Here is a 14661-nt window from a genome sequence, read left to right on the forward strand (position 1 = left end):
GTTCATGTCTCTCAAAAGCTTCACTTTGGGAAGCTTTTGGTTGTTCTCTCTTCACATATTTTTTTCTGCCTCACTTTTTCTCTCCTATCTCCTTTTTTTTTGTTTTGGAGACAGAGTTTCGCTTTTGTTGTTCAGGCTGGAGTGCGATGGCACCAATTCGGCTCACCTCAACCTCCGCCTCTGGGTTCAAGTGATTCTCCTGCCTCAGCCTCCTGAGTTGCTGGGATGACAGGCATGCACCACTACGTGTGGCTAATTTTGTATTTTTAGTAGAAAGGGGGTTTCTCCATGTTGGTCAGGCTGGTCTCAAACTCCTGGCCTTGGGTGGTCCGCCCGCCTCAGCCTCCCAAAGTGCTGGGATGACAGGCGTGAGCCACCGTGCCTGGCCTCTCCTCTCCGCCCGCCTCAGCCTCCCAAAGTGCTGGGATGACAGGCGTGAGCCACCGTGCCCGGCCTCTCCTCTCCTTTTGAAGTTGCATCTGTAGGTGTGTTGGGTCCTCCGATGCTTCCCGTAGATTGTGGATACTCCGTAGTGGGTTCCTTCAGTCCTTCTGTGGCTCAGCCTGGGTGGACACTTCTGTTTACCTGTCCTGGGACTTACGCGTCCTCTCCTCTCCTGTGGGCTCTTCAGCCCACCTGATGAAGTCATCTTTTCTGAGCTCCATTTTTCACTTCTGGCATTTCTTTCTTTCTTTCTTTTTAAAATCGTTTCCATCTCTGCTAAAACTCCCCATCTCTTTATGTCGCCTGCCTTTTCATGAGCTATTTCGGCACTTTTATTTTAGTTATTTTAACATCTTTGGTCATTCCAATGTCGGGCCCACCTCTTGGCTTGCCTCTGTTGAATTTGTCTCAGCAGTTTCTATGACATTCCGTACATTTTGTGTAGAAGAACAGCAGAGACTGACAAGAGTCGTATTTCCCTGGAGAAAGGCGTGCCCCCCTCCTGCCCCGCTCCCCACTGGCAGCCTATATCTGGCTCTCAGGTGGGGAGGGGCTGCACCTTGTTGCAGCTTCACCTTGCCTCACTCCACTACTGCCTTCCACACCGTTGACATGTCGGATCAGGAGTTTCCTGTCGGCATGGCATGGCTTGGGACCCAAGACCCATTGTGAAAATCTGAAGATCTCTTTTGTGTGCTACAGACAAGTGCCAGCTTTCTAAACCAGCTTGATTTTGTTTTTGGTTTTGGCCTACCAGCCAGCTTTTTGGCTTGCTAAGGTGGTCTCTTTTCTCTGCAGTCTTGCCTCTGGCTTTTGTTCCTTGGGCGAAATCCCGCTGTGCTGTGCTCTGTCTCCAGCTGTGGATGCTCTGGAAAGCCTGGGCCTCCTGGGCAGGGCTTCTCTCCACTTCCCTGCCTTCCCCTGTAGGGCGACTGCCTCACACCTGGGAGAAGGGCTGTGTCTCTGGGGGCAGTGGGGCGGGGCAAGGAATCTCTGAACTCTGTTTCCTTGGCTCCAGCTTCTGTGCTGTACCTGCATACCCAGTAAAGACCCTGGAGAGAGTTGACAGGTGACTGTGGACTCATTCCGTCACCGGAGCGCCTTGAATTGTCAACAGGTATGCCAGCCCACACAGTGAGAACTTGGCTGGCTTCTTCCCTGTCCCATATATGGTAGATTTCCGCCTCACCCACCATCGACCAGTTACAAGGGGGCCTGTGGGTCACTTTTTTCCTATGAAGGACCCTTCACTGTTAGGATTTAGTTCATTTTCATGTAGAGTTTTCACATCTTCATTGCTCAGAGGGGTTCAGATGTACCAGGACTGTTGTTTTTCCTTTTAGCGTATCCACTTGTTTTATTTGTCAGGGTGGGAGTGATGGTCTTGCGTGCTCTTCTGTGTGGTAACTGGAGGTAAAAATGCCCTGTGCCGCCTTTTCTTCTTCACAGTCTTGCCAGAAGTTATCAATTTTATTAGTTCTCTCAAAAAATATTTTTCTGGGCTATGTTAATTTTTTTTTTCCTGTAGTATGATTGATTATTTTCTACTTTATTTAGTTCTCTTCTTTATTATTGCGCTTCTACTTTTTTTGGCTTAATTTGCTGTAATTATTGCAACTTCTTGAAATGTACACTTAGATAATTGAGTTTTTAGCCTTTTTTCCTTATACACGCATTGAAGGCCTCATGTCTTACTCTACACAGTGTCAGTGGCACCCTCTGTGTTTTGATATTTTGTACTTTTATTATTCAGCTCAAAATATTTTTTAATTTGTCTTTCTTCTTTGACTAATGATTTATTTGGGAATATAGTGCTTACTTTCCAAATATTTGATGATTTTAAAATTATCTGTTTGTTTTTAATTTGAATGATGTCAGCGTTATTATAGCTCTTTATTTCACCTTGTAAAGGCGACATATTTATGACTGAAGTAGATTTTTTGAAAAAACTAAAGAACTGCAGCAGAAAGGGAACAGCCCCCGGTGAGCTGGAAGGTAGCGCGCTAGAGTGATGGAAAAGTGGGTAGAGAGTCTGGAAGCGGAGGGTACATTCCTGGAATACCATTTACTCGTTATGATATTTTGAGGCAATAAACCCTTTCCCATTTATCTATCAAGTGGAAATAATTATCAGAATTTTCAAAGAGGTAGAAAGAGCATGATATAAATGCATTCTTGAAACTATAATAAACAGCAAAAATATGAATGATAATATTTGTATTATCCCTTACGATTAACAAGTCTCTAACATGAATTGTTTTATCATACAAATATCTTTTATTAATGTAAACTGCTGTTATCCCATATTGTTCAAAACTAATGAACCAGACTTTCAGTCTTTTGAAACACAGCTTTGGAAAAAATCTGTATAAATTTTATATTCATAGATGGCATAGTGGTCAAATCAGGGATTTCAGGGTATCCGTCACCCAAATAATGTACACTGTAACCGTTCCCCGGTTCCTCACCATCCTTCCTCCCCTTCCCTCGGTGTCCATTAACCAATTTCTCACCATCCTTCCTCCCATTCCCTCAGCCTTCCCGGCCTCCATTGCTGTCATTCTCCACTCTCCACTCATGTGTAGACATTATTTAGCACCCACATGAGTGAGAACACGTGAGATTTGACTTTCTGTGAAACATAATTTTAATATAACCATTAAAAATCTTTAATGAAGTTGCACACGCCCTTTGTCAAGTCTAAAAAAAACATGAGAACTGTGTTTAACCAGTGCATGACTTTGCACATACTCATGCAAGAATTAGTGCCAAATTTGTTTCTGCTCTCTGTCTGCAATTTCCATTACTAGCAGTTCTTGACAGAATTAACTGACTCTGTGTGTGTGTGTGTGTGTGTGTGTGTGTGTGTGTGTGTGTACACAAATGCTGAAAACATGAGCCTTTGTGTAGGGGTCAAACAGAAGACAGGAGCCAATATTCCCAGAAACGGAGTGGTCAGATTTCCTTAAAAAATGTGCAGAGATTGTGTTTCTGGAGTTGAGGGCTCAAGTTAAAAGCAAACAAAATACCACAAAATATATAACAATTTGTTTTTTTGGAGGATTTGCGATTCTGAATTTGGATCCAGTTCTCTTAAATACACATTGAACCTCTCATAGGACATGACTCTTCAAGTTGAAATGTATTAATGGAAACCTCATTTATAGCTGTTCAAAGAATTGGATTGATCAGTGCTTTACTTGTTACTTCTGACTTAACTCTGCAGGTGTAACTTGGCAATCAACAGAGATCCAAAGTAGAAAGATAGTTTCATGAAAAGAACCTGACCTCTCCAACTGGTTGAAAAAAATTCGTGGGAATAAAGACTGGTTTATGCTGGTGGATGTCTTTTTTCGTACCTTGGACATAGTTATTATGCCTAGGGGAAGATAGTCCCATGAAGCTGGGATGCCATGAGCGACCCGCTCGCTGGGCCCCAGGTTGATCCTGGGCCTGCTGTGGGTTGCTGAACGCGATCCTCTCAAGCGCTGCTGGAGATGCTGTTATTTTCCCGGGGCAGTGTGAGTTCTAGCTGGGAGAGAAATTAATGATTAGACAGCAAACCTGGATCATTTGTCTGTGTTCCCCATTCTGAGCATTCAGATTATATGGTTGGGTGTACCAGGAAAGGCTTCTTGGAAAGGCGATTACATGAGTTGCTTTGATGCTAGGCAGCCTCGTCTGTCTGCTAGAAAGTAGGAGCGGATGGGAGTAGGAGAGGGATGGGGACACTCCAGGGACCAGGCGAGTCTGCCAGGAGCTTAGCCAGGGTGTGTGTGTTAGGGTAGGGCTGAGTGGGGAAGTGTGTATGTGCCAGATGGCTTTTATCTACTTGCCTTTAAAAAACACGCAACACAACACTTTTTCCTCTTGAGGATTTTAGAAGCCAGTGCCGAGGACTGGGGAAGCTTGGTCATGAGGCTACTTATTTTAGTAATGGCCTAAGTTTCTCTCCTTCTGTTTTTCTTTCCTTCTTTTTTTTTTCTTCATAGAAATCTTAATTCCAATTTCTTTCTTCATTCCCTCATTGTTTTCCCTTTCATCAAACTTTTGGTTGCTATTTTGAAGTAGGCATTGGGAACAGCGACAAAAGCAAGGCCCAGCCCCTCCTGTGAACACGAGCACAGCTTAGTAGGAGACACAGGCCTCTGTGGGCATGTGTGGAGCCGGAGCCCTGCCTCATGGACCACACAGAACGGCCAGCGCAGACTTCCTGAGACCTCAGCTGAATCTTGAAAGATGAGTTCTATTTAGCTGTATGAAAAGAAGCACAACTCCTCCAGAAGACACCATTCACACAGCCAGCCTCTCCGCCCCTCCCGAGAGGCTGCTGGGAATAATTGGAGTAGTGCTGCCAAAGAAGTTTGTAGATCCTTCCCCTGCTGAAAAAAAAAGAAGACAACCATTTTTTTTTAAATAAAAACATTTGCCAGAGTTCATGGGTTTTGGCAGGTTATGTTTTATAGGGTACAGCCTTTTAGTGTAAAATGAAGAACATGTCAAGTTCAGGTGCATTTGTATAATTGAAGCACATTTTCATTGATTTAACACTATTAAATAGAATCGTGGGAAGAGTTCAGGTTTCCTTAGTGCCTGTTAGGGGAGAAATACTGGGCTGGATACTTCACATTTGTTTTAACGTTTAGTTTTCACAGTGACCCCCTGAGGTATTATTCTGTGCACATTATTGAGGAAGAAAGCAAGGCTCTGAGAATAAATTGCTCAGCTTCACATAAACAGCAAGTGGTCCACCTGGGGTTTGAACCCAGGTGGGTTTGACACAGAAACTTAGGAGTTTTCCATTGTATGAACCTGCCTTCCCTAGTGAAAAGAAAAAGTCTTGTTCTCAAATCAAATAAAAATTTGCCTTGTCATTTGGAGACCTAATAATCACCTTAGGGTAGATGAGGGAGTAAAGCCCAAAAAAGCAATTAGCATGAAAGCGAGAGAAACAAGAGAGATCTGACACACAGATCACCGCACCGAGGCTCAGGTTTGCTCAGTGCTTCCACACCGCGGCATTAGCAGAGAGGAGACGTGACAGCGGGCTCTCTGGGTTTCTTCTTTCATTTTCTTTTTCTCTTGTAGTCTCAACTATAGACATCACTCTGTTGTATAAAACCACTGAGGAGCAAAATGGCTGGAAACACTATCCTGGTCTCTTGTCAGGCCTTGGATTTAATCCCAGCACCAGCACAAGCTGAGGGAATTTGGGTCTGTCTGTGGAGGCCCAATTGCAAAATGACTACACACGTATCTGGGCCTTTGGTGTTTCTTTTTGTGCCCAGAAGCAGCTTTGGTTTAACTGAAATTGCAGCTTAGTCCTAAAAAGAATAGAAGACATTTTGAAAAATCTGCCTGCTGACTTTTCACTTTTAAGAATGTAAGTTTCGCAAGCGCTGGAACCTTGTCTGTCTGATTTGCTGCACATCCTCCCCTGACCACAGTGGGCCTGGACGCTGAGGAGCTCAGTAGGAGTTGGAGAAACACGTAGTGACTGCACGCAGGGGACAGCTGGGAAAGCCCTCGTGCACGGAATTCTGACCTGCAGGCTCACCATCCCTGCATCTGAAAGTCTAGTCCAGAATCATCTTCTGAGCTCTTACCATAGGTCATCAAAATGCTCACAGTAATAACAGTGTTGCTTTCATGGTTTGAACGTACACATGCCGCATGCTGGCTTAGACTTCTTCCAGAGCAGATCTCACTGTCTCAGTTTAACCATAGTCCTGCAAGACAGGTAATCTTGACACTCATTCCCTTGCTAGGGAGGAAACTGAAGCTCCGAGAGATTAAATACTTTCCCCCAAGGCCACACAACTGATAACAGATATATATATATATCTGCTTTCCCATGCCTTCCAGCTCAGCATCTTTTACCAGCTTCTCTCCTTTCACTCTACTCCTTAACACTGGCGGGCTCCGGGTCCTTCTTCCTGATCTCTCTTCTTCTCTGTCTTGCCATCTTCCCTGGCAAACTCATCCAGTCCAAGGCTGTGAGCATCATCTTTTTGCCAGTGGCTCCCAGTTTTCTAGCTCTGACTAGAAGTTTGCTATTGACTTCAAACTGGCTTCTTTCCACCCAGCCTATTTCTCTGTCCAGTCTTCCTCTGAGTAAATAGTACCACCCAGTTGCTAAGAATCCAGGAGTCACCTTGGAGTCAGCTCTTTCCTTCAAGCCCCGTGTCCGATCCAGCTGGGCCTGGCGATTCTCCCTCGGGTACCTCCTGACTGCCTTTCCTTCCTTCCGTCTTCACCGTGGTCACTCCAGCCCCTGCTGCCGCCTGCACAGCTACAGCAACGGTCTCTCACAGATTCCCCTATGCTTTTTTGTTGTTGTTCCTGTATAATTATTTCTTCCCACAGCAACCAGAGTGCTTTCTACAGCCTTTTAACAATTGAGTGCTGGTTATGCTTTAGGCCCCGTCTTGGCGCATTTAACCTTCAGAAGGTAGGCACTGTTGCACCTGCACTTTTCAGATGAGGAAGCTGAAGCACAGAGCAGTTAATTGATTTGTCCAAGGTTAAAACCAGGATTAAAACCCAGGTGGCAGGTCCTAGTCAGTGCTCTTGAATCCGGTCCCTCCTTTCCTTGAAATGCTCCCAAGCCCTGTCTTCTCCTGGGCCTGAAGGCTCCTACTGGCCTCCTGCCTCATCTCCTACCACGTTCTCTCTCTCTCCTCCTGCCAGTTTGCACTCCAGGTTATTCCCAAACTCTTCACATCCACCGCAGGGCTTTTTCACCAGCTGTTCCTGCTGCCCAGAGCCCTTTCCCGCCACTTGTTCACAGGCTGGACCCTTCAGCGTCATTGCATAAGGCCCCCGGGTCTCTTGATCTAAAGTAACCACCCACCATCTTTTATCCTTGGTGGCACTTACTGCTGCCTCATGTTGCCGTCATTCTTTTGGTGACCCTTATTATTCATGGTGATAAATAAATTACATGGAATGAGACTCCACACCAGCAGGAAACGTAGATGCATGTTCCACGCCCTGTGTCGGTGCCAGCGTTGATAGACATTGGGTGAATGAATGCGTGGGTGACTGAACAAATGCATACCTGACATCCTGGAACTCAGAGCCGGGTGCTTTGAGCCCATCAGTTTCCCTGCCGTGCCATGTGGCTCTGTTTGTACAACTCACAGTTCAAGCTTTTAAGTGTCTCTGCCCTTGGTCATACTCACAAAGTGTCTATGCTTTTTATAGGTGATCAAAGAAGCCTATAGTGGTTGTAGCGGCCCCGCGGATTCAGAGTGTCCGCCTCCACCAAGCTCCCCGGTGCACAAGGCAGAACTGGAGAAGGTAAGGGCGTTGCTCTTGCCGGCTGGGGACAGTGACCTCGCGTGGATTGGGGTCTCCTTCAGAGTTTGATAACATTCTCTGAGAATTTCACCACTTCCAGTTAAAAAAAAAAAAAGAAAGAAAAAATGCAATTGTGCTTCCCATCTTCTTAACTGCCTGCTTTGTGCTAAGCTTGAATTAGTCATTTTACAGACTGTGTAGTTAGTATTGTTATTCCCAGCTACAGGTGAAGAAATGGATTTAAAGGCATGAGGGCCTTGTTCAAAGTCACATAGCTAGTAAATGGCAGAGCTGAAGTCTGAAGGCAAGCTTGTCTACTTCTGGAATACAGCAGGTGCTTCATAAATGTAACTTCACAAAGGTCTCTTCCCAGCAGACCAGGATGTGTCTCCATCTCCCTTTGCTTTGCAAAGGGAGTTGCTTGTTGCTTGTTGGAAGGCAGAGGAGCACTGCAGTGGGCGGGGATGGCCTGTCATCTGTACACCTCTTTTTGCCAGAAATGTATGGAGTGCATCACCGTTACACCACAGGCCCTGCTCTGTTTGCACTTTGTCTGAATCTAACTGATACTGTTTCCTTGGAGAACCCTGACTTCCTGCCATGAAACCTGTTGGCAGCTTGTGTCTCCGGGGCTTTCTGAGCCCTCCCTCTCTAGCCTCCTGCCAGTGAAGAGACAGATCCCTTTTTGCCTGTCCTCATATGAGTCAGGATTCTCCAGAGGAGCAGAATTAATGGGATGTATGTATGTAGAAGCAGATTTCTTAGAAGGCATTGGTTCACGTGATGATGGAGGCTGCAAGTCTGAAACCTGCAGTGTGGCCCGCAGGTGGAGACCCAGGAGAGCCGATGGTGCAGGTGAAGTGTGAAGGCGTCCACAGGAATTTAGGGAGATTTCACTGGCTCAGGGAGGACAGTGTTTTTGTTCCATTGAGGGCCCCAACTGATTGGATGATTCCCACCCACATTACAGAGGGCAGGCTGCTTCCTCAGAGCTCCCTAATTTAAATGTTAATCTAATCCCCAAATGCCCCCCACATTGACACATAAAATTAAACATCACAGTCCTCATCCCCATACCGTAATGGAACAGGCTGTTTTTTTCCCTGACTATAAAACCAGTATCTGCTCACTTTAGAAAATTCAGAAAGCTCATAGAAACGTAAACGGGATGAAAAAAGTCGCTCATTACAACTGCACATAGAAGATGCAGCTCCTCTTAACACTACCGATATATTAACCACTCTTTCCTGAGTTCAAGGGTTTCTCTTATGGCTTGGATAAGCTTATGCATAAAATTTCTTATACTGCTTTTTTTTCACTGAACCTTTATATTATTAGCAAATTTCCAGGTTTTTAACAACTCTTAAGCCACAAGCGTTTTTACATTTTCCCATTATCATTAGCTTTAATGTCAAATTTATATGACTCCACTATCAGTTAGGTAACTGCCCCCCAGTAGTTGTTTTGTCCTTTTTATTTTATTTTATTTTATTTTGTGAAATGGAGTTTTGCTCTTGTCGCCCAGGCTGGGGCTGGAGTGCAATGGTGCCATCCTGGCTCACTGCAACCTCCACCTGCTGGGTTCAAGCGATTCTCCTCTCTCAGCCTCCTGAGTAGCTGGGATTACAGGCACACACCACCAAGCCCAGCTAATTTTTGTATTTTTAGTAGAGATGGGGTTTCACCGTGTTGGTCAGGCTGGTCTCAAATTCCTGACCTCGTGATCCACCCACCTCGGCCTCCCAAAGTGTTGGGATTATAGGCGTGAACCACCGCACCTGGCCCGTTTTGCCCTTTTTTAGGCCATCTAAAATAAAATAGTACTTGACATATTTTGCATAATTTTTGCTGATTCTCTGCCTATTACCTGAGACTAGATTTCTGGAAGCTGAATTACTAGACCAAAGGAAAGACCTCTTTTTCTTTTTTTAAGATTTTGATTCATGTTGGAAATCAAATTGCTTTCCCAAAAGGTTGATGCGATTTCATTTCCCATCAGACTGCATCCAAGTTCCTCATCCACGCACTCACACCAGAATTGGCAATTCCACTTTACTTATGTTGGTTTTTAAGGCAGTACCGTGAGCACTTGGCTAGACCTGTTGCCCTGGATTCCCCGGGCTGTTCCTGGTGTGAGAGCCAGGGCGGTGCCAGCTCTAGGTCATTGTATCTCTGGAACTCAGCTTCCCACTAAGTGGCACTCATTCCTTCACTGCAGCGCTTAGGGGATTGCCCCTCGAATTCCAAGTTGAACACATGTGTTCCTTTGTGCCTGGGAACTGCCCACACATCTCAAATGTGTCCCAGTCTCCCAGGCCCTGGTGGAAGGCACAGGATATGAGGACAGTGTTTGGAGGCCACTCCCTTCACTGTGACCCCACAGGTTCTTGGGTGGCAATGGAAGGGGTCTAGCTGTAAACACTCTACCTCATTCAGATACTAACGTGGAATCCTAATTATGCTCATTAAAGCCAGAGGTTAGGACTGAGATAGTGACAGTACCCCATCCCCCTCCAAGGGTTTTCGTGGTAACTTTGCCCTCACTCTGTGTACATTCTGAGTGTATTTGTTACAAGCACACACTTGACACTCACCCAATTAATTATTGGTGAATGACAGGAAGAAATTAACTGGACTATGGAATATTTACTTCTGCAAGGATAATATGGCTTGGTGAGGGAAGTATTTTTTGTAATCATAGTATTTTTTCAAAATCATTTACAAGAAGTGATTTGAATGAAATAGGCATGAGACAGTATATATAGGTTAGTATAATTACAGCCTCAGTGAGGTTCCCCCGACCCTCCCTCCCCACTCTGGATGTTTTTAAAGCGGCTGTAGCCACCTAACCAGCCAGTCTTTGTTATAGTTAAGCTCTAACCACTTCCGGATTGCTATGAATTTGGCCCATGTTTTCTTTCACTTTTGAGATAACTTTTGGTTGATCCATCACACATCACTTGGTCCAAGTGACCACTGTAAGAATAACTTAATCCTTTTTCTCCTTACAGAAACTGTCTTCAGAGAGACCCAGCTCAGATGGGGAGGGCGTGGTGGAAAATGGAATTACCACTTGTAATGGAAAGGAGCAAGGTGAGTTCCGCTTGTGCCAAAGATACATACACTTAAAAAAAACCCCACAGCCCGGTTTGTAAAGTCTGATTGTACGAAAAATGTCCTGGGTGATTGAGATGTGTAGATATCATCACCATTGCTGAGGATACCGATGGGAGTGCCTGGAAAACCCTTTGGTTAACAGTAACCCTGCAGATCTTCCTTTTCCATCCTGCCAGACCTTGGCCGAGGCTGCCATCTGTTGTCTTTTTCTGCCCTGTATATGTTTCGAACTTATGACTCACAGCTGGTTATTCACTCAATCTATCCCTGAGACAAATTTGCATTGGTGAACCGCTGGCGTGTTGTTTAGGGACCTCGTGTCCAATGAAAAGAACTTTGGATAATGAGGCAAGAAACCCACTTTCTTATTCAAGCTCTGCCTTTGCTTAGCCCCATGATCTTGAGCAAGTATTCCCTCTTGATGAGCCTCAGTTTCCCCATTTTTAAAATGAGGAGGCCAGACCTGCAGATTTCTGAGATTCTTAAAAAAGATTTTCTGAAAATGTCTTTATTTTGCCTTCATTTGAAACATTTTTAAAAAGTACATAATATAAAAATATACATAATATAAAATACACCGTATTAACTGTGTCACAGCGTACAGTTCAGTGCGTTAAGTACATTTACGTTGTACTGTCATCACTGTCGTCAGTCTCCAGAACTCTTCATCCTGCGAGTGTGAAGCTCTGTCCCCTTTAAACACTGACTCCCCGTTCCCTCCTCCCCCAACCCCTGGCACCCCCATTCTGCTTCCCGTCTCATGAATCTGACTTCTCTAGAGACCTCATCGAAGTGGAGTCCTACAGGCCATGTCCTTCTGTAAGTGCTATTCCACTTAGTTCCATGTGCTCAAGGTTCGTCTGTAATGTGGCCTGTGTCAGAATTTCTTTCCTTTTTAAGGCTGCGTAATATTCCATTGGATGGATGAACCACATTTTGTTTTCCCATTTATCTGTCGATGAACATGTAGGCGGCTTCCATCTTTTGGCTAGTGTGAATAATGCTGCCGTGAACGTGGGTGTGCAAAGAACGAAGCCTCTCTCTAGAGATAGAAATTAAATGCCGTAAAATTCACCCTGTTTGGCATACTGTTGGTGAGTTTTGACGAACGCTGGCAGGCACGTAACCATTACCACAATCAAGATCTGCAGATACTAGAGCATGGCTCTAACCCCCCAGCCCCCACCATGTTCCCTCTGCTCTTTCTCTCCCATCTGCCTCTGCCTCTGCCCCAGGCCCTGGCAGCTACTGATCTATTTCCTGTCCTTTACCAGAATGTCATAACGTGGAAGCATCTCGTTTGCAGACTTCTGAGTGTGGTTTCTTTCACTCAGCTGCGTTGGAGAGTCGTCCGTGTTTGTGACTGGTGTCAGTCGTTGGTTCTCGGTGCGCTGCGTTGGAGAGTCGTCCGTGTTTGTGGCTGGTGTCAGTCGTTGGTTCTTTGCTGCTGATGGCGGCATTATGTTGTGTGGATGGACCACAGTCAGCCCATTCACTGCTTGAAGAACATTTGAGCTGTTTCCACTTTGGGGCGATGGTTTAAAAAAATCTGTTCTGTGCATTCAGAGACATATGGACATATATTTGCATGGACATATGTTTTCATTTTTCTTGGATAAATACCTAGGCGTGGATTGTTTGGTCATAGCCTTCTCTCCAGCCTCGGTATTGTCACTTTTGTTTTGTTCTTTCTATTGGAGCCATTGTAATAGGGGTGTAGTGTATGCAATTGTGTTTTAATTTGCATTTCCCTAATAACTAACAGTGTTGAACTTCTTAAAATATGCTTCTGTGCCATCAGTGTATCTTCTTTGGTGAAATGTCTCTTTGGATCTTTTGCTCATATTTTTCTTGGATTATTTGTGCTTATTGAGTTTTGAGAGTTCATTGTATTTTCTGAATACAAGTCCTTTATCAGATGTGTTTTGTACATATATTCTCCCAATCTGTGGCTGGACTTTAATTTCCTTAGCAGTGTGTGGACTGAGGTGAAGGGCAGGACTTGTGGGCGGGGAGGGAGAGCTCCCTCTGCAAAGCCAGACAGCGTGTGTGCTCATTGAACCTGTGACCTTGGCTGCTCAGCTGAGTCATCCGACCACCCGAGCCCACCTGCCCACTCCTGGAGGGAGCCAAGTCTTTCCTGTCTGTGGTGAAATCACCTTAAACCAAGTAGCAATCCAGCCCACTAAGAGTCTCGGAGCTCAAAGAATCGGGACTGTTACGACATTACAAAGTTCACTCTCAGAGGTCACGATACCCACTTTTTCCATATGTGGTTTTTTAAGTCTGTCCTATCTGAGTGTAATTTTGGTTCCGTCCATCGGAAGTTATTCAGTGGAAAGTATTATCTGTGTCTTCCACAGGGCACACATTATGTGTAATCAAAACCAGGAATGCTATCTTTAAGTTTTGCCCTGAAATAAAATAACATACAATCTCAATGTTCCTGCTTAGAAGCTGAGGCGCAGCAGACGTCGGTTTGGTTGGTTCATTTTCTGGTTTGCTATTTCTTCTCCCAATGTGCCTATTAGGTTCTACAGAATAATATGTGTGTCTGGATGCACTTTCGAGCAAGTATATCTATATTTAAAATTCTCCTGTTTCCTCTTAACAAGAACAACCTTCTATACTTTGGAATTAAATGGTGGTGACCTTGGTTTACACATTTTCTTTTTGTCTGGCATGGTGCTTTGCAGATACGGACACTCTGTAGTTACTGGAGAAAGTTAAGGCTGAAGTACATTCTAACCTTCTCTCTTAGCTTTTGTCCTTGCCTCTCACTCTTGACCAATTTGCAACTGAGAGATTTCAGTTAAGCTCCTTTATCCCAGCTATGTGGTAACTCAGACACATTTCTCTGCGGGCTGCATAGAGAAAATCCGGAACTCATACAGGTTTTCCTTAGTGTTAGAATCTCAGATGAAGAAAGAGACAGTCCAGGCTCTATGCGGTCAAAGCCACAGGGAGTGACTCTGGAACGCCTGTTTCTTCCCTCAGGGCGGAATCCCTCCTGTCTAATAAAGCGACACAGTACGGTTGATCCTGCAGCAGGCGCAAGGAGTGCGGGCTGAGGAGGTCCTGGGACCTTCTGTCTGGGAGCTGCGAGGCTTCTCAGCCCCACTTCACATCTGTAAGACGTGATCATTTGTGAACGTGTCTGTTGGTAGAAGTCATTGAATACAAAGTCTGATGGTATTAATTCTCATGCCCCTATTCCTCCCGGTAGCCTAAATAATAATAATAAAAAGCACCTGAATTCCCGTTTCCATAGGTTACTGGGAGACTCTCTGGGTTTATGATACCTGTGGTTGTAGAGAGTGCCCTGCGTTAGCCTTGCTCCAGTGGCCTGTGCCAGTGTGCCCACCTCACCGGCCCGTGTGTGCCTGGATACTCCAGCTTTTCTACTCTCTGGCGGCAGAGGGCTGAGCGTTCGGCGTGTTGAGGTTTTCCTCCCTGTCTGTGATCTGTGCTCATCTCTGCCTTTTGTTTGATACGTAGCAACAAGTTGTCCTTGGCGGTTTTCTCCTCGTGTTCCCACGTGCTTGGACTTTTTCTCCCCAGGATTACCGTACGTCTGCCTTTGTAAAAAACGAATCAGGGAGTATTCAGGGAATTCCCAGTTTTAATTATAATCTCATTTCTTTGTAGTCAGAGTCAAGCAAGCACTTTGTCGGTCGAGTTGGGCGTTCATCTGACACCCCAGCTCGCTGCGGTGGGCCGCATTGTCGGGGGGGCCGCATTGGGGCGGGGGTGGCGCATTGTTGGGGAGCTGCATTGTCTGTGGGGCCGCATTGTCTG

General features: G+C 45.3%; 1 protein-coding gene across 1 annotated transcript in view; it reads left to right on the top strand.

The window, feature by feature from the left end:
* AFAP1 (actin filament associated protein 1) overlaps positions 1–14661 on the top strand; it is a 115870-nt gene that overhangs the window by 39412 nt on the left and 61797 nt on the right. The window contains exons 5-6 of the mRNA XM_017853403.1: positions 7651–7746; positions 10758–10839. Of these exons, the coding sequence (XP_017708892.1) occupies positions 7651–7746; positions 10758–10839 (178 nt within the window). The remainder of the gene's footprint in view (positions 1–7650; positions 7747–10757; positions 10840–14661) is intronic.

Source organism: Rhinopithecus bieti, unplaced genomic scaffold (genome assembly GCF_001698545.2).
Source record: "Rhinopithecus bieti isolate Rb0 unplaced genomic scaffold, ASM169854v2 scaffold_35903, whole genome shotgun sequence".
NCBI lineage: Eukaryota > Metazoa > Chordata > Mammalia > Primates > Cercopithecidae > Rhinopithecus > Rhinopithecus bieti.